This window comes from Xyrauchen texanus, chromosome 19 (genome assembly GCF_025860055.1).
Source record: "Xyrauchen texanus isolate HMW12.3.18 chromosome 19, RBS_HiC_50CHRs, whole genome shotgun sequence".
Taxonomy (NCBI): Eukaryota; Metazoa; Chordata; class Actinopteri; order Cypriniformes; family Catostomidae; genus Xyrauchen; species Xyrauchen texanus.
Window position 1 is genome coordinate 32,190,923 of NC_068294.1, and position 19,788 is coordinate 32,210,710.

Genomic DNA, 19,788 nt, shown 5'->3' on the forward strand with positions numbered 1-19,788 from the left:
GAGATTGGAATAGTTTCATTCATAATTCAGAGGCGCACGCTAAGGAGCGTTCCCCAGAGTCGTTTTCAACGACGCAGTGCGAGTTCCCTCGGAAGGGAACTGTCTAATTACAGACACCTAGCTAATTTTAGAAATGTCTGTTCCTTGATGCTTTATATAAGCAGTGGACAACAGGGGGTGGAGGTCACATGGATCTCCTTTGGATGCACTAACTAATCTCATCTGGAGCTACCTGTACACTGAAATGACTTGTAGACTGTATGAATAATGTTGCACCACACAATTATTCCACAGTGTAACTTGGTTTTGAACAAATAGCTACAGTATGTCTGAGTAAATATATTTATTCTTATATGACAATAATAAAAAAGGCAGCTCTACACTTCTATGACAATAAAACCACTGTGGTAGATAAAATACAAATCTAATTAGAAATTTTACCTGTAAATGTAACTTTATGATATATGTATATATGATAAATGCATGGACAGTTTTTTTATCAACGCATGCATGATAAAAGATACATGTTTTCTAATATATATTTTTCACAGTACCCAACATTTAATACTTTATATCTACAGTAACACATCAATTCAGAGCTGTTAAAGCAGAGAAGTTCCAATCAAAAGGTCATACCAGAATTCAAATTTTTTAAATCTGTATGTCAGAGTTAAATACATTTTTAGAACATGTAATATTATTTAGCTCAATCAAGTTGCTCTTTAAATTCCAGGTCTTTAAATCTCTATAAGTCAGTATATATCTTCTCAATAATCAATGTCCCAGGTGTACTAATTACTTTTCATGCATCATACATAAAAACAGGTGGAAGACAGATCGAGTGAACAAAAGACATCTTTCTATCAATTGTTTTGATTAAATGGGAGCATCAAATTGTACATTTTATTTTCTGATCTCTGATTCTCACCTGCATACCTCATGGCATGTTCATAGCATGTTTATTTTACAGTGCATCCAATTATGAGCATTTTATAAACACAACTGGCCCCTTTTTGTGTTCTATACCTTACAACAGATTTGTAATTACTATATTTTTGGAAAATGTTAAAAGTACTTTGTGTGAGTGTAAATGTCCTGACAAGACTGTCTTCTTTTCATGGCTCAGATTTAATAGTCTGAGCAAAAATTCTCAATGACACTATCTGAGAAAGGATCCATATACAAAATGTTTACATTTACTTAAATCTTCAGAAGGTTACTGATGGTGAAGCCTTCCTCATTGAACATATTTTTTATATTATTTCCTAACATAATTTAAAAAACTGTTTAGTTCTAGAAATTATAGTTCTAGATAATTTTATCTCTCCTAAAATAAATAATAAAAAAACATGACTAGAATTATAAGCTATGCATAAAAATCACTTATACAGTTTTGTCCATAATTAATGGACAAAACTGTATAAAACACCATTCAGAATTAAAGTTGTTCAAGGAGTAAAGAAATCCAACATACCCACTAAATTGCTTGTAATGTCAATAGCATTCCATAGTAAGAGACAAATATTAATGTCTTACATTTCAAACAAATAAGATCAATACAGGTATTTGTCTCTATTCCTCTCAATTATGAACATAAGAAAAAAGATGCTTTCCCTTTATTCTCTTCTCATCCCAGTTCTGATAAAAAATATTTACATACAACACAAACCACACTATCCTCCCTCAAAGGAATATCCTGATCATTTCCTTTCTCAACAGTGGTTTGGTTTGAACAACCAGGACAGAAAAGTCTGTTTCGTGTTTTGTTTTGTGTGTTTAAAAATATTCTTAGAAAGCAAAAAACACACTGGTTGGATTGACTGAGTTAATGAACAAATACAACCATATTACTATTGGTTCAGTTATATTATTGAAGAAATTTGGAAGTTGAAGTTTAGAAGAAACTTTCAAATGTTATACATTTAGCAGATTATTTTATACAAGTTACTAAAACGTTTAAGTAATGCAAGCAAAAGTGAAAAAAAAAAAAAAAAAAAAAAATATATATATATATATGTAATGTACAGAAAATGTACACTGCTATAATATAAATGCATTACATTTAACACACAATTGTAATGATAACTGAAAACTTTATTAATTGATTTTCAACTGACACAAGGTGGGAAAAACATTTAAAAAGTCAAAAACTTTGCAGTCTAAATGTCCCATTATTTACACAAGCAATGAACATTTTATGCCTTTTTTAAATTTTCTATTTAACTGGCATTGCATTCCTGTAGTTATATCACCACATTACAGCACAATATGTCAAACTGAAATTATTAAGAGAAAGAGAGAGATTCAAACGTGTAAGACATAAGTATAAGGGGGGAAAAAAGCCTTAGAAACCATTTAAATCATAGCAAGTCACAGCTTTGCCAGCTGCTCCTTGGTGTATTTTTAAGAGGTTCTCATTTAATTAGTCAATTGAAAAAGACAGTTTTAGATATAAATACATTAGAAGATTATGATCTCTGTGTAAAATCCATTACAATAGACTATTTGAACTGTGGTATTATTTGGACAAAGTTATGTCATCCCATCTAATTTGAAGCCATTTATTTACAGTTTGTACAGTCCTTTAAAAACAATGTGCTTATTAATGCTATCTGGTCTATCTCTATTGAAATTAGTTATTTAACTGTGGTGAGTTAATAAGATAACCACTGTTTATATAACTGAAGCTTTAAAGTCATAACATCCTTTCAAATGTAACTAAAAGCATTCCTCTTGCTGAGTGTAAATGTGTCCAGACAATCTTTAGAATATTTCAAACACTTAACCATTTCCCAAAAACTTTCAACAGGTACAAAATATAACAATTTATCAGATGAAAATGCAAAGCTAGACTTTAGCTAGATTAGCTTTTAATTTTAATTTAATTTAACTAATTGTTGGACTGGATTCTTTGTGGATATCTACAAAAAGTAAAAATGTAAAATTACAATACAGATTCATCTTATTTACAGGTAAATTGTGATAAAAAAAAAAAAAAAAAAAACTTGACATCAATGCCTGTAAAGAACATTTCGGGGAACTGAAAAATCACAGAAGTCTGTATGACCGTGCACTATTGTTTAAATGAACTACATATTTACATGAGACTGTCTAGATTTAAACTAAATTATGTAAATGAACTTTGCATAGATAGAGTGAAAAATTATTATTTCTTAGGTGAAACTGCTATTTCAAGTTGCGGTAACCGAAAACTTCCTCTTGAACCACTATCACTGCTAGAGGATGATGACATTCTGGACTTCTTTAAAGGCAGAGCAACTCCACCAGCAGCCTCAGTCCTAGTCTCACTTTCATCTCCAAGTGTCACTTCATATGAACCCTTACTTTTTGAGCCAAAACCTCCAATTGTGGCAAACTTCTTTCCTTTTTTGTCTTTAACCTTTGTTTCTCCAGCATCTAGTGAAATTTTGCCACCCTCTGCCTGTAAGTGCCCTGTAGTAGAAACAGGAGAAGATAAACCTCCTTCATCACTCATTGAGGATGAGTGATGTCGTGATTTTTTGAAGAAATCAAGGGAGGCAGATTTACTTTTTGGTGAAACTTTAAATCCAGAACTTCCTTGTACTGCCATCTTGCTACTTGCCAATTCCCCATGACTAAGACTCAACTCTTTAGATACATTTGCACCACCTTTAATGGTAACATCAGTGTCTTCTCCCTGAACAGCAAGATCAGCTTCACTGCCACCTTTTGATTTAGATTTGCCAAACAGCTTTGTCATCTTGACTTTCACTTTTCCACCACTACTTTTCACATCTGTATTGTGCATTTCCAGACTCTGGGAACTAACTCTACTACTACTAGCCAATTCTCCTGAACCTACACCTACTCCCATCTCTCTTCCTTCCACTTTAGGCAATGCAACACCAAACTTTGGTACTTTGATTTTAGGAAATGTTACATTACCTTCTTGGTACTCCATCACACCAGATACTGATTCATCTGATCTTATTCCAAACCCACCTGTAACCTCTCCCTGTTGTCCTATATTTAAGTGTGGCATTTCAATGTTCCCTTTTAGAGCCTTTTGTTTAGTGAGATTTAAATCAGCATCTAAGGCACCTCCATGGACATTAACAGATGGCATTGTCAACTCAACATCCTGTATTCTTCCTTCAACATCAACTTTAGAACTACCCTTGCCATTAATATCGGATCCCCCCATACTGACATCTGGGGCATGCAAGCTGACACTCTTTTCTGGTGTATCTACCGTTATGCCTCTAACATCCAAATCAGGAGTTTTTATTTTAGATCCTGAGATACTAAATTTTGGCATTTTGATTTTTCCCCCTTTTGCTTTGATATCGGGGCTCTCCAAACTAGTATCTGGAGTCTGAATATCAACACCATGAATATCTGTTTTAAGGCTTGCAGATGGCAAATCAACATCAGATGATTTAATAGTTCCAGACACTGAAGAACTACCTTTAACTTTTGGAGATTTGATGTCCAATTCCACATCAGGGAAATAAAGTTTTCCAAAACGAGGTTTCTTTACTTTGGTTGACTTCAATTGTGAGTCAGGTTCACTTGTCTCCAAATTGAAATTTTCGGTGTTCATATCAACACCAAAAGTCTTTGACTTCCCTTTTACTTTAGCTACTTTGAATTTACCCTTCTTTCCTTTCACATCTACACTCAAGTCCGTCCCATCTAAGCTACCACTAGCATCAGGAATATCGGTGTCAAATTTTGGGCTCTTTCCTCCAAAATTAAATTTAGATTTTTTTGGTTTTTGCACTTTGATGTTTGCATCTGGTCCGCTTATGTTAACATCAGGGCTTTTGACATTAAAGCTTCCCTCCATATGTTTTTCAGGTATTGAAAGACTACCACCTGAAGGCTTTATTCCAAAGCTGGGACCTTTGAATTTTGGGAACTTAACAGATTTTAAACTGCCCTCCGGTTTCTCAAAGTCAAGATCAAGAGTTTCTATGTCAATTTCAGGTCCTTTGATGTCAACATCGGCCTTTGGCAAATTTACATCAACCTCTGGACCCTCCACCTTAGAACCCTTGAGTCCAAATGATGGCACTGTAAGTTTAGGCATCTTCAAGCCAGCTTCTGGGCCCTCAATGTTGACATTAGGACCTTCAACGTCTACTTTTGGAGCCTTAATGTCACCTTCAATCTTTGGAACAGCAACATCCATATCACCCTTGATTTTGGGACCTTTAAGATTTAGGTTAACATCTGGCATAGAGATCTTTGGACCAGATATTGAAGGCATTTTGAACTTGGAACCTTTGATTTTTCCCTCTGGTCCCTCAATGTCAAGATCAGGTATTTTGATGTCAAATTCAGATCCTTTGATGTCAACATCAGCTTTTGGCAGGTTTACATCAAAGTCTGGGCCCTCAACTTTAGGACCCTTGAGTCCAAATGATGGCATTTTGATTTTAGGCATCTTGAAGCCTCCTTCAGGACCCTCCATATTTACATCATGACCTTCAACTTCTACTTTTGGAGCCTTAATGTCACCTTCAATCTTTGGTACAGCAACATCCATATCACCCTTGACTTTGGGACCTTTAAGATTTAGGTTAACATCTGGCATAGAGACCTTTGGACCAGATACTGAAGGCATTTTGAACTTGGAACCTTTGATTTTTCCCTCTGGTCCCTCAATGTCAAGATCAGGTATTTTGATGTCAAATTCAGGTCCTTTGATGTCAACATCAGCTTTTGGCATGTTTACATCAAAGTCTGGGCCCTCAACTTTAGGACCCTTGAGTCCAAATGATGGCATTTTGATTTTAGGCATCTTGAAGCCTCCTTCAGGACCTTCCATATTTACATCAAGACCTTCAATGTCTACTTTTGGAGCCTTAATGTCACCTTCAATCTTTGGTACAGCAACATCCATATCACTCTTGACTTTGGGACCTTTAAGATTTAGGTTAACATCTGGCATAGAGATCTTTGGACCAGATATTGAAGGCATTTTGAACTTGGAACCTTTTATTTTTCCCTCTGGTCCCTCAATGTCAAGATCAGGTATTTTGATATCAAATTCAGGTCCTTTGATGTCAACATCAGCTTTTGGCAGGTTTACATCAAAGTCTGGGCCCTCAACTTTAGGACCCTTGAGTCCAAATGATGGCATTTTGATTTTAGGCATCTTGAAGCCTCCTTCAGGACCCTCCATATTTACATCAAGACCTTCAATGTCTACTTTTGGAGCCTTAATGTCACCTTCAATCTTTGGTACAGCAACATCCATATCACCCTTGACTTTGGGACCTTTAAGATTTAGGTTAACATCTGGCATAGAGATCTTTGGACCAGATATTGAAGGCATTTTGAACTTGGAACCTTTGATTTTTCCCTCTGGTCCCTCAATGTCAAGATCAGGTATGTTGATGTCAAATTCAGGTCCTTTGATGTCAACATCAGCTTTTGGCAGGTTTACATCAAAGTCTGGGCCCTCAACTTTAGGACCCTTGAGTCCAAATGATGGCATTTTGATTTTAGGCATCTTGAAGCCTTCTTCAGGACCCTCCATATTTACATCAAGACCTTCAATGTCTACTTTTGGAGCCTTAATGTCACCTTCAATCTTTGGTACAGCAACATCCATATCACCCTTGACTTTGGGACCTTTAAGATTTAGGTTAACATCTGGCATAGAGATCTTTGGACCAGATATTGAAGGCATTTTGAACTTGGAACCTTTGATTTTTCCCTCTGGTCCCTCAATGTCAAGATCAGGTATGTTGATGTCAAATTCAGGTCCTTTGATGTCAACATCAGCTTTTGGCAGGTTTACATCAAAGTCTGGGCCCTCACCTTTAGGACCCTTGAGTCCAAATGATGGCATTTTGATTTTAGGCATCTTGAAGCCTCCTTCAGGACCCTCCATATTTACATCAGGACCTTCAATGTCAACTTTTGGAGCCTTAATGTCACCTTGTATCTTTGGTACAGCAACATCCATATCACCTTTGACTTTGGGGCCTTTAAGATTCAGATTTACATCTGGCATAGAGATATTTGGACCAGATATGGAAGGCATTTTGAACTTGGGACCCTTGATTTTTCCCTCTGGTCCCTCAATGTCAAGATCAGGCACTTTGATGTCAAATTCAGGTCCTTTAATGTCAACATCAGCTTTCGGCAGATTTACTTCAACATCTGAACCCTCAACTTTAGGACCCTTGAGTCCAAATGATGGCATTTTTATTTTCGGCATCTTGAGGCCACCTTCAGGACCCTCTATGTTAACATCAGGACCTTCAATGTCTACATTTGGAGCCTTAATGTCACCTTCCAACTTTGGTATAGAAACGTCCCAATCACCCTTGACTTTGGGGCCTTTAAGATTTAGGTTAACATCTGGCATAGAGATCTTTGGACCAGATATTGAAGGCATTTTGAACTTGGAACCTTTGATTTTTCCCTCTGGTCCTTCAATGTCAAGATCCGGCATTCTGATATCAAATTCAGGTCCCTTTATGTCCACATCAGCTTTTGGAAGGTTAATGTCAACCTTTGGCCCATCACCTTTAATGTCCTTCAATCCTAATGATGGCATTTTGATTTTAGGCATCTTTAAACCACCTTCAAGGCCCTCTAGATTAACATCAGGACCTTCAATATTGACTTTTGGAGTCTTTATGCCTCCTTCAATGTTCAATCCAGAAACATCCATATCACCCTTGACTTTTGGACTTTTTAGGTTAAAATCTACATCTGGCATAGAGATTTTTGGACCAGATAAAGAAGGCATTTTGAACTTGGGACCTTTGATTTTTCCCTCAGGTCCCTCAATTTCAAGATTAGGAGAGTTGATGTCTATGTCTGGGGATTTTATACTGACATCACTGGCAGGTACACTAACATCAATATTAGGCATATTTCCTTTGGGTGACTTAAATCCAAATTTTGGCATTTTAAATTTTGGCATCTTAAACCCTCCCTCTAGACTTTTGCCTTCAACTGTTGGAGTATCAACTTCCATTTTAGGTACATTGACCTCACCCTCCACACTGACTCCAGTTTTGACTTTTGGTCCCTTTAAGTTGAGGTCTACATCAGGTAGGGAAACATTTGGACCAGATGTTGATGCCAATTTAAACTTGGATCCTTTTGCTTTGAAATTAGGTGCTGAGACGTCAACATCAGGGGCTTCAATCTTTGGCCCTCTAAATCCAAACTTGGGCATTTTGAATTTGTTTTTCTTTACACTTGCCTCTGGAACATCCAATTCAAAATTGGGGCTTTCAATGTCTACATTTGAAGATTTAATATCAACGCCTTTTAAATCGGGACCCACAAGACTAAAATCCCCTTTAAGATTAGGTGCTTTAAGGTTGATATCCACATCTGGCATGGAAAATTTAGGACCAGAGATTGATGGCATCTTGAATTTTGGGCCCTTGATATTTCCTTCAGGTCCCTCTAGGCCAAGTTCTGGACCCTTGATATCCATATCCGGTGAGTTAATTGTCATTTCAGTTTTGGGGAGATTAACATCAATGTCAGCACCCTCTAATTTTGGACCCTTCATTCCAAATGAGGGCATTTTGATCTTTGGCATCTTAAAACCAACATCAGGACCCTCAAGGTCTGGGCCTTCAATTTCAAACTTTGGTGCTTTAATATCTCCTTCAATCTTTGGAACTGTCAAATCCATATCACCTTTCAATTTTGGCCCTTTCAAATTAAAATCCACATCTGGCATGGAGAACTTTGGACCAGAGATTGATGGCATTTTGAATTTGTGGCCCTTGCTTTTTCCTTCTGGTCCTTCAATATCAAGCTCTGGAGCCTTGAAATCAACATTTGGTGCCTTTACCTCAAAATCAGCTTTAGGAATTTTTACGTCCATGTCAGGACCATCAACATTTGGACCCTTGAGTCCGAATGAGGGCTTTTTGATCTTTGGCATTTTAAAACCACCCTCAGGACCTTCAAGGTCTGGGCCTTCAATTTCAAACTTTGGCGTTTCAATATCTCCTTCCACTTTTGGAACTGACACATCACCTTTCAGTTTCGGACCTTTCAGATTGAAGTCCATATCCGGCATGGAGATCTTTGGACCAGAGATTGAAGGCATCTTGAATTTGGGGCCCTTTATTTTTCCTTCAGGTCCTTCAATATCAAGCTCAGGACCCTTGATATCTAAATCTGGTGATTCAACCTCAAAATCAGCTTTAGGGATTTTTACATCAACATCAGGCCCCTCAACTTTTGGACCCTTGAGGCCGAATGATGGCATTTTGATTTTTGGCATTTTAAATCCACCCTCAGGGCCCTCGAGGTCTGGGCCTTCAATTTTAACCTTTGGTGCTTTAATATCTCCTTCCACTTTTGGAACTGACATGTCAACGTCACCTTTCAGTTTTGGCCCTTTCAGATTGAAGTCCACATCTGGCATGGAGATATTTGGTCCAGAGATTGTAGGCATCTTGAATTTGGGGCCCTTGATTTTTCCATCAGGTCCTTCAATGTCAAGCTCTGGAGCCTTGAAATCAACATTTGGTGTCTTTAACTCAAAATCAGCTTTAGGGATATTTATGTCTATGTCAGGACCATCAACATTTGGACCCTTGAGGCCGAATGAAGGCATTTTGAACTTTGGCATTTTAAATCCACCCTCAGGGCCCTCGAGGTCTGGGCCTTCAATTTTAACCTTTGGTGCTTTAATATCTCCTTCCACTTTTGGAACTGACATGTCAACGTCACCTTTCAGTTTTGGCCCTTTCAGATTGAAGTCCACATCTGGCATGGAGATATTTGGTCCAGAGATTGTAGGCATCTTGAATTTGGGGCCCTTGATTTTTCCATCAGGTCCTTCAATGTCAAGATCTGGAGCCTTGAAATCAACATTTGGTGTCTTTACCTCAAAATCAGCTTTAGGGATATTTACATCAACATCAGGCCCCTCAACTTTTGGACCCTTGAGGCCGAATGATGGTATTTTGATTTTTGGCATTTTAAATCCACCCTCAGGGCCCTCGAGGTCTGGGCCTTCAATTTTAACCTTTGGTGCTTTAATATCTCCTTCCACTTTTGGAAGTGACATGTCAACGTCACCTTTCAGTTTTGGCCCTTTCAGATTGAAGTCCACATCTGGCATGGAGATATTTGGTCCAGAGATTGTAGGCATCTTGAATTTGGGGCCCTTGATTTTTCCATCAGGTCCTTCAATGTCAAGCTCTGGAGCCTTGAAATCAACATTTGGTGTCTTTACCTCAAAATCAGCTTTAGGGATATTTATGTCTATGTCAGGGCCCTCAACTTTTGGACCCTTGAGGCCAAATGACGGCATTTTGAACTTTGGCATTTTAAATCCACCCTCAGGGCCCTCGAGGTCTGGGCCTTCAATTTTAACCTTTGGTGCTTTAATATCTCCTTCCACTTTTGGAAGTGACATGTCAACATCACCTTTCAGTTTTGGCCCTTTCAGATTGAAGTCCACATCTGGCATGGAGATATTTGGTCCAGAGATTGTAGGCATCTTGAATTTGGGGCCCTTGATTTTTCCATCAGGTCCTTCAATGTCAAGCTCTGGAGCCTTGAAATCAACATTTGGTGTCTTTACCTCAAAATCAGTTTTAGGGATATTTATGTCTATGTCAGGACCCTCAACTTTTGGACCCTTGAGGCCAAATGATGGCATTTTGAACTTTGGCATTTTAAATCCACCCTCAGGGCCCTCGAGGTCTGGGCCTTCAATTTTAACCTTTGGTGCTTTAATATCTCCTTCCATTTTTGGAACTGACATGTCAACATCACCTTTCAGTTTTGGCCCTTTCAGATTGAAGTCCACATCTGGCATGGAGATATTTGGTCCAGAGATTGTAGGCATCTTGAATTTGGGGCCCTTGATTTTTCCACCAGGTCCTTCAATGTCAAGCTCTGGAGCCTTGAAATCAACATTTGGTGTCTTTACCTCAAAATCAGCTTTAGGGATATTTATGTCTATGTCAGGACCCTCAACTTTTGGACCCTTGAGTCCAAATGATGGCATTTTGAACTTTGGCATTTTAAAACCACCCTCAGGACCCTCAAGGTCTGGGCCTTCAATTTTAACCTTTGGTGCTTTAATATCTCCTTCAACATCACCTTTCAGTTTTGGCCCTTTCAGATTGAAGTCCACATCTGGCATGGAAATATTTGGACCAGAGATTGTAGGCATCTTTAATTTGGGGCCCTTGATTTTTCCTTCAGGTCCTTCGATATCAAGATGAGGACCCTTGATATCAAAATCTGGTGATTCTACCTCAAAATCAGCTTTAGGGATTTTTACATCCACATCAGGACCCTCAACTTTTGGACCCTTGAGGCCGAATGATGGCATTTTGAACTTTGGCATTTTAAATCCACCCTCAGGGCCCTCGAGGTCTGGGCCTTCAATTTTAACCTTTGGTGCTTTAATATCTCCTTCCACTTTTGGAAGTGACATGTCAACATCACTTTTCAGTTTTGGCCCTTTCAGATTGAAGTCCACATCTGGCATGGAGATATTTGGACCAGAGATTGTAGGCATCTTGAATTTGGGGCCCTTGATTTTTCCATCAGGTCCTTCAATGTCAAGCTCTGGAGCCTTTAAATCAACCTTTGGTGCCTTTACCTCAAAATCAGCTTCAGGGATATTTATGTCTATGTCAGGACCCTCAACCTTTTGACCCTTGAGTCCAAATGATGGCATTTTGAACTTTGGCATTTTAAAACCACCCTCAGGACCCTCAAGGTCTGGGCCTTCAATTTTAACCTTTGGTACTTTAATATCTCCTTCAACATCATCTTTCAGTTTTGGCCCTTTCAGATTGAAGTCCACATCCGGCATGGAGATATTCGGACCAGAGATTGAAGGCATCTTGAATTTGGGACCCTTGATTTTTCCCTCAGGTCCTTCAATGTCAAGCTCAGGACCCTTGATATTCACATCTGGAGCCTTTAACTCAACATCAGCTTTAGGAATTTTTACATCCACGTCAGGCCCCTCAACTTTTGGACCCTTGAGGCCGAAAGAGGGCATTTTGATCTTTGGCATCTTAAAACCACCCTCAGGACCCTCTAGGTCTGGGCCTTCAATATCAACTTTTGGTGCTTTAATATCTCCTTCAATTTTTGGAAGTGACATGTCAACATCACCTTTCAGTTTTGGGCCTTTCAGATTGAAGTCCACATCTGGCATGGAGAATTTCGGACCAGAGACTGTTGGCATCTTGAATTTGGGACCCTTGATTTTTCCCTCAGGTCCTTCAATGTCAAGCTCAGGACCCTTGATATTCACATCTGGAGCCTTTAACTCAACATCAGCTTTAGGAATTTTTACATCAATGTCAGGCCCCTCAACTTTTGGACCCTTGAGGCCGAAAGAGGGCATTTTGATCTTTGGCATCTTAAAACCACCCTCAGGACCCTCAAGGTCTGGGCCTTCAAATTCAACTTTTGGTGCTTTAATATCTCCTTCAATTTTTGGAAGTGACATGTCAACATCACCTTTCAGTTTTGGGCCTTTCAGATTGAAGTCCACATCTGGCATGGAGAATTTTGGACCAGAGACTGTTGGCATCTTCAATTTGGGGCCCTTGATGTTTCCTTCAGGTCCTTCAATGTCAAACTCAGGACCCTTGATATTCAAATCTGGAGTCTTTAAGTCAACATCAGCTTCAGGAATTTTTACATCCACGTCAGGCCCATCAACTTTTGGACCCTTGAGGCCGAACGAGGGCATTTTTATCTTTGGCATCTTGAAACCACCCTCAGGACCCTCAAGGTCTGGGCCTTCAATTTCAACTTTTGGTGCTTTAATATCTCCTTCAATTTTTGGAAGTGACATGTCAATATCACCTTTCAGTTTTGGGCCTTTCAGATTGAAGTCCATATCTGGCATGGAGAATTTCGGACCAGACACTGATGGCATCTTGAATTTGGGGCCCTTGATTTTTCCTTCAGGTCCTTCAATGTCAAGCTCAGGACCCTTGATATTCACATCTGGAGACTTTAACTCAACATCAGCTTTAGGGATTTTTACGTCCACATCAGGACCCTCAACTTTTGGACCCTTGAGGCCGAATGATGGCATTTTGAACTTTGGCATCTTAAAACCACCCTCAGGACCCTCAAGGTCTGGGCCTTCAATTTCAACTTTTGGTGCTTTAATATCTCCTTCAATTTTTGGAAGTGACATGTCAACATCACCTTTAAGCTTTGGGCCTTTCAGATTGAAGTCCACATCTGGCATGGAGACTTTAGGACCAGAGACTGTTGGCATCTTGAATTTCGGGCCCTTGATTTTTCCTTCAGGTCCTTCAATGTCTAAATCAGGGCCCTTGATTTCTAAATCTGGTGCTTCTACCTCAAAATCAGCTTTAGGTATTTTTACATCCACGTCAGGCCCCTCAACTTTTGGACCCTTGAGGCCGAATGATGGCATTTTGAACTTTGGCATTTTAAAACCACCCTCAGGGCCCTCAAGGTCTGGGCCTTCAATTTTAACGTTTGGTGCTTTAATATCTCCTTCCACTTTTGGAACCGAGACGTCAACATCACCTTTCAGTTTTGGTCCTTTCAGATTGAAGTCCATATCCGGCATGGAGATATTCGGACCAGAGATTGAAGGCATCTTGAATTTGGAACCCTTGATTTTTCCTTCAGGGCCTTCAATGTCAAGCTTAGGACCCTTGATATTCACATCTGGAGCCTTTAACTCAACATCAGCTTTAGGGATTTTTATGTCTACATCAGGACCCTCAACATTTGGACCCTTGAGACCGAACGAGGGCATTTTGATCTTTGGCATTTTAAACCCCCCCTCAGGACCCTCAACCTCTGGGCCTTCAAATTCAACTTTTGGTGCTTTAATATCTCCTTCAATTTTTGGAAGTGACATGTCAACATCACCTTTCAGTTTTGGGCCTTTCAGATTGAAGTCCACATCTGGCATGGAGAATTTAGGACCAGACACTGATGGCATCTTGAATTTGGGGCCTTTGATTTTTCCTTCAGGTCCTTCAATGTCCAGCTCAGGACCCTTGATATTTACATCTGGAGACTTTAACTCAACATCAGCTTTAGGGATTTTTACATCCATATCAGGACCTTCAACTTTTGGACCCTTGAGGCCGAATGACGGCATTTTGAACTTTGGCATCTTAAAACCACCCTCCGGACCCTCAAGGTCTGGGCCTTCAATTTCAACTTTTGGTGCTTTAATATCTCCTTCAATTTTTGGAAGTGACATGTCAACATCACCTTTCAGTTTTGGTCCTTTCAGATTGAAGTCAACATCTGGCATGGAGATATTCGGACCAGAGAGTGAAGGCATCTTGAATTTGGTACCCTTGATTTTTCCCTCAGGTCCTTCAATGTCAAGCTCAGGACCCTTGATATTCACATCTGGAGACTTTAACTCAACATTAGCTTTAGGGATTTTTACGTCCATGTCAGGGCCCTCAACTTTTGGACCCTTGAGGCCAAATGATGGCATTTTGAACTTTGGCATCTTAAAACCAGCTTCATGACCCTCAAGGTCTGGGCCTTCAATTTCAACTTTTGGTGCTTTAATATCTCCTTCAATTTTTGGAACTGACATGTCAACATCACCTTTCAGTTTTGGCCCTTTCAGATTGAAGTCCACATCTGGCATGGAGAATTTCGGACCAGACACAGATGGCATCTTGAATTTGGGGCCCTTGATTTTTCCTTCAGGTCCTTCAATGTCTAGCTCAGGACCCTTGATATTCACATCTGGAGACTTTAACTCAACATCAGCTTTAGGGATTTTTACATCCACATCAGGACCCTCAACTTTTGGACCCTTGAGGCCGAATGACGGCATTTTGAACTTTGGCATCTTAAAACCACCCTCATGACCATGAAGGTCTGGGCCTTCAATTTCAACTTTTGGTGCTTTAATATCTCCTTCAATTTTTGGAAGTGACATGTCAACATCACCTTTCAGTTTTGGGCCTTTCAGATTGAAGTCAACATCTGGCATGGAGATATTTGGACCAGATATTGAAGGCATCTTGAATTTGGGGCCTTTGATTTTTCCTTCAGGGCCTTCAATGTCCAACTCAGGACCCTTGATATTCACATCTGGAGCCTTTAACTCAACATCAGCTTTAGGGATTTTTACATCCACATCAGGACCCTCAACTTTTGGACCCTTGAGGCCAAATGAAGGCATTTTGATCTTTGGCATCTTAAAACCACCCTCAGGACCCTCAATGTCTGGGCCTTCAATTTCAACTTTTGGTGCTTTAATATCTCCTTCAATTTTTGGAACTGACATGTCAACATCACCTTTCAGTTTTGGGCCTTTCAGATTGAAGTCCACATCTGGCATAGAGATCTTTGGACCAGATATTGAAGGCATCTTGAATTTGGGGCCTTTGATTTTTCCTTCAGGGTCTTCAATGTCCAGCTCAGGACCCTTGATATTCACATCTGGAGCCTTTAACTCAACATCAGCTTTAGGGATTTTTACATCCACATCAGGACCCTCAACTTTTGGACCCTTGAGGCCAAATGAAGGCATTTTGATCTTTGGCATCTTAAAACCACCCTCAGGACCCTCAAGCTCTGGACCTTCAATTTCAACTTTTGGTGCTTTAATATCTCCTTCAATTTTTGGTATTGACATGTCAACATCACCTTTCAGTTTTGGGCCTTTCAGATTGAAGTCCACATCTGGCATAGAGATCTTTGGACCAGATATTGAAGGCATCTTGAATTTGGGGCCTTTGATTTTTCCTTCAGGGCCTTCAATGTCCAGCTCAGGACCCTTGATATTCACATCTGGAGTCTTTAACTCAACATCAGCTTTAGGGATTTTTACATCCACATCAGGACCCTCAACTTTTGGACCCTTGAGGCCAAATGAAGGCATTTTGATCTTTGGCATCTTAAAACCACCCTCAGGACCCTCAAGGTCTGGGCCTTCAATTTCAACTTTTGGTGCTTTAATATCTCCTTCAATTTTTGGAACTGACATGTCAACATCACCTTTCAGTTTTGGGCCTTTCAGATTGAAGTCCACATCTGGCATAGAGATCTTTGGACCAGATATTGAAGGCATCTTGAATTTGGGGCCTTTGATTTTTCCTTCAGGGTCTTCAATGTCCAGCTCAGGACCCTTGATATTCACATCTGGAGCCTTTAACTCAACATCAGCTTTAGGGATTTTTACATCCACATCAGGACCCTCAACTTTTGGACCCTTGAGGCCAAATGAAGGCATTTTGATCTTTGGCATCTTAAAACCACCCTCAGGACCCTCAAGCTCTGGACCTTCAATTTCAACTTTTGGTGCTTTAATATCTCCTTCAATTTTTGGTATTGACATGTCAACATCACCTTTCAGTTTTGGGCCTTTCAGATTAAAGTCCACATCTGGCATAGAGATCTTTGGACCAGATATTGAAGGCATCTTGAATTTGGGGCCTTTGATTTTTCCTTCAGGGCCTTCAATGTCCAGCTCAGGACCCTTGATATTCACATCTGGAGTCTTTAACTCAACATCAGCTTTAGGGATTTTTACATCCACATCAGGACCCTCAACTTTTGGACCCTTGAGGCCAAATGAAGGCATTTTGATCTTTGGCATCTTAAAACCACCCTCAGGACCCTCAAGGTCTGGGCCTTCAATTTCAACTTTTGGTGCTTTAATATCTCCTTCAATTTTTGGAACTGACATGTCAACATCACCTTTCAGTTTTGGGCCTTTCAGATTGAAGTCCACATCTGGCATAGAGATCTTTGGACCAGATATTGAAGGCATCTTGAATTTGGGGCCTTTGATTTTTCCTTCAGGGCCTTCAATGTCCAGCTCAATACCCTTGATATTCACATCTGGAGCCTTTAACTCAACATCAGCTTTAGGGATTTTTACATCCACATCAGGACCCTCAACTTTTGGACCCTTGAGGCCAAATGAAGGCATTTTGATCTTTGGCATCTTAAAACCACCCTCAGGACCCTCAAGCTCTGGACCTTCAATTTCAACTTTTGATGCTTTAATATCTCCTTCAATTTTTGGTATTGACATGTCAACATCACCTTTCAGTTTTGGGCCTTTCAGATTGAAGTCCACATCTGGCATAGAGATCTTTGGACCAGATATTGAAGGCATCTTGAATTTGGGGCCTTTGATTTTTCCTTCAGGGCCTTCAATGTCCAGCTCAGGACCCTTGATATTCACATCTGGAGTCTTTAACTCAACATCAGCTTTAGGGATTTTTACATCCACATCAGGACCCTCAACATTTGGACCCTTGAGGCCAAATGAAGGCATTTTAATCTTTGGCATCTTAAAACCACCCTCAGGACCCTCAAGGTCTGGGCCTTCAATTTCAACTTTTGGTGCTTTAATATCTCCTTCAATTTTTGGAACTGACATGTCAACATCACCTTTCATTTTTGGGCCTTTCAGATTGAAGTCCACATCTGGCATAGAGATCTTTGGACCAGATATTGAAGGCATCTTGAATTTGGGGCCTTTGATTTTTCCTTCAGGGCCTTCAATGTCCAGCTCAATACCCTTGATATTCACATCTGGAGCCTTTAAATCAACATCAGCTTTAGGGATTTTTACATCCACATCAGGACCCTCAACTTTTGGACCCTTGAGGCCAAATGAAGGCATTTTGATCTTTGGCATCTTAAAACCACCCTCAGGACCCTCAAGCTCTGGACCTTCAATTTCAACTTTTGGTGCTTTAATATCTCCTTCAATTTTTGGTATTGACATGTCAACATCACCTTTCAGTTTTGGGCCTTTCAGATTGAAGTCCACATCTGGCATAGAGATCTTTGGACCAGATATTGAAGGCATCTTGAATTTGGGGCCTTTGATTTTTCCTTCAGGGCCTTCAATGTCCAGCTCAGGACCCTTGATATTCACATCTGGAGTCTTTAACTCAACATCAGCTTTAGGGATTTTTACATCCACATCAGGACCCTCAACTTTTGGACCCTTGAGGCCAAATGAAGGCATTTTGATCTTTGGCATCTTAAACCCACCCTCAGGACCCTCAAGCTCTGGGCCTTCAATTTCAACTTTTGGTGCTTTAATATCTCCTTCAATTTTTGGTATTGACATGTCAACATCACCTTTCAGTTTTGGGCCTTTCAGATTGAAGTCCACATCTGGCATAGAGATCTTTGGACCAGATATTGAAGGCATCTTGAATTTGGGGCCTTTGATTTTTCCTTCAGGGCCTTCAATGTCCAGCTCAGGACCCTTGATATTCACATCTGGAGTCTTTAACTCAACATCAGCTTTAGGGATTTTTACATCCACATCAGGACCCTCAACATTTGGACCCTTAACATTTGGACCCTTGAGGCCAAATGAAGGCATTTTAATCTTTGGCATCTTAAAACCACCCTCAGGACCCTCAAGGTCTGGGCCTTCAATTTCAACTTTTGGTGCTTTAATATCTCCTTCAATTTTTGGAACTGACATGTCAACATCACCTTTCAGTTTTGGGCCTTTCAGATTGAAGTCCACATCTGGCATAGAGATCTTTGGACCAGATATTGAAGGCATCTTGAATTTGGGGCCTTTGATTTTTCCTTCAGGGCCTTCAATGTCCAGTTCAGGACCCTTGATATTCACATCTGGAGTCTTTAACTCAACATCACCTTTAGGGATTTTTACATCCACATCAGGACCCTCAACTTTTGGACCCTTGAGGCCAAATGAAGGCATTTTGATCTTTGGCATCTTAAAACCACCCTCAGGACCCTCAAGGTCTGGGCCTTCAATTTCAACTTTTGGTGCTTTAATATCTCCTTCAGTTTTTGGAACTGACATGTCAGCATCACCTTTCAGTTTTGGGCCTTTCAGATTGAAGTCCACATCTGGCATAGAGATTTTTGGACCAGATATTGAAGGCATCTTGAATTTGGGGCCTTTGAGTTTTCCTTCAGGGCCTTCAATGTCCAGCTCAGGACCCTTGATATTCACATCTGGAGCCTTTAACTCAACATCAGCTTTAGGGATTTTTACATCCACATCAGGACCCTCAACTTTTGGACCCTTGAGGCCAAATGAAGGCATTTTGATCTTTGGCATCTTCAAACCACCCTCAGGACCCTCAAGGTCTGGGCCTTCAATTTCAACTTTTGGTGCTTTAATATCTCCTTCAATTTTTGGAATTGACATGTCAACATCACCTTTCAGTTTTGGGCCTTTCAGATTGAAGTCCACATCTGGCATAGAGATCTTTGGACCAGATATTGAAGGCATCTTGAATTTGGGGCCTTTGATTTTTCCTTCAGGGCCTTCAATGTCCAGCTCAGGACCCTTGATATTCACATCTGGAGCCTTTAAATCAACATCAGCTTTAGGGATTTTTACATCCACATCAGGTCCCTCAACTTTTGGACCCTTGAGGCCAAATGAAGGCATTTTGATCTTTGGCATCTTAAAACCACCCTCAGGACCCTCAATGTCTGGGCCTTCAATTTCAACTTTTGGTGCTTTAATATCTCCTTCAATTTTTGGAACTGACATGTCAACATCACCTTTCAGTTTTGGGCCTTTCATACTGAAGTCCACATCTGGCATAGAGATCTTTGGACCAGATATTGAAGGCATCTTAAATTTGGGGCCTTTGATTTTTCCTTCAGGGCCTTCAATGTCCAGCTCAGGACCCTTGATATTCACATCTGGAGCCTTTAACTCAACATCAGCTTTAGGGATTTTTACATCTACATCAGGACCCTCAACTTTTGTACCCTTGAGGCCGAATGAAGGCATTTTGATCTTTGGCATCTTAAACCCACCCTCAGGACCCTCAA

The 19,788-nt window shown here is 40.1% G+C and overlaps 1 protein-coding gene across 10 annotated transcripts in view; it reads right to left on the minus strand.

Annotated features, from left to right (window-relative positions):
- Positions 1 to 2,073: 2,073 nt before the first annotated feature.
- The window catches only part of ahnak (AHNAK nucleoprotein), a 39,345-nt gene continuing 21,630 nt past the window's right edge, over positions 2,074 to 19,788 (minus strand). For 2 of the 10 annotated variants that reach the window (XM_052149191.1, XM_052149189.1), the window contains 3 exons: positions 19,162 to 19,512; positions 17,392 to 18,093; positions 2,074 to 17,040 (listed from right to left, as the gene is read on the minus strand). In XM_052149191.1, the coding sequence (XP_052005151.1) occupies positions 3,167 to 17,040; positions 17,392 to 18,093; positions 19,162 to 19,512 (14,927 nt within the window). In that variant the 3' untranslated portion in view covers positions 2,074 to 3,166. Of the gene's footprint in view, positions 17,041 to 17,391; positions 18,094 to 19,071; positions 19,513 to 19,788 lie in introns of all 10 variants that reach the window. The other 8 variants (XM_052149195.1, XM_052149193.1, XM_052149192.1 and 5 more) reach the window with 7 other exon arrangements.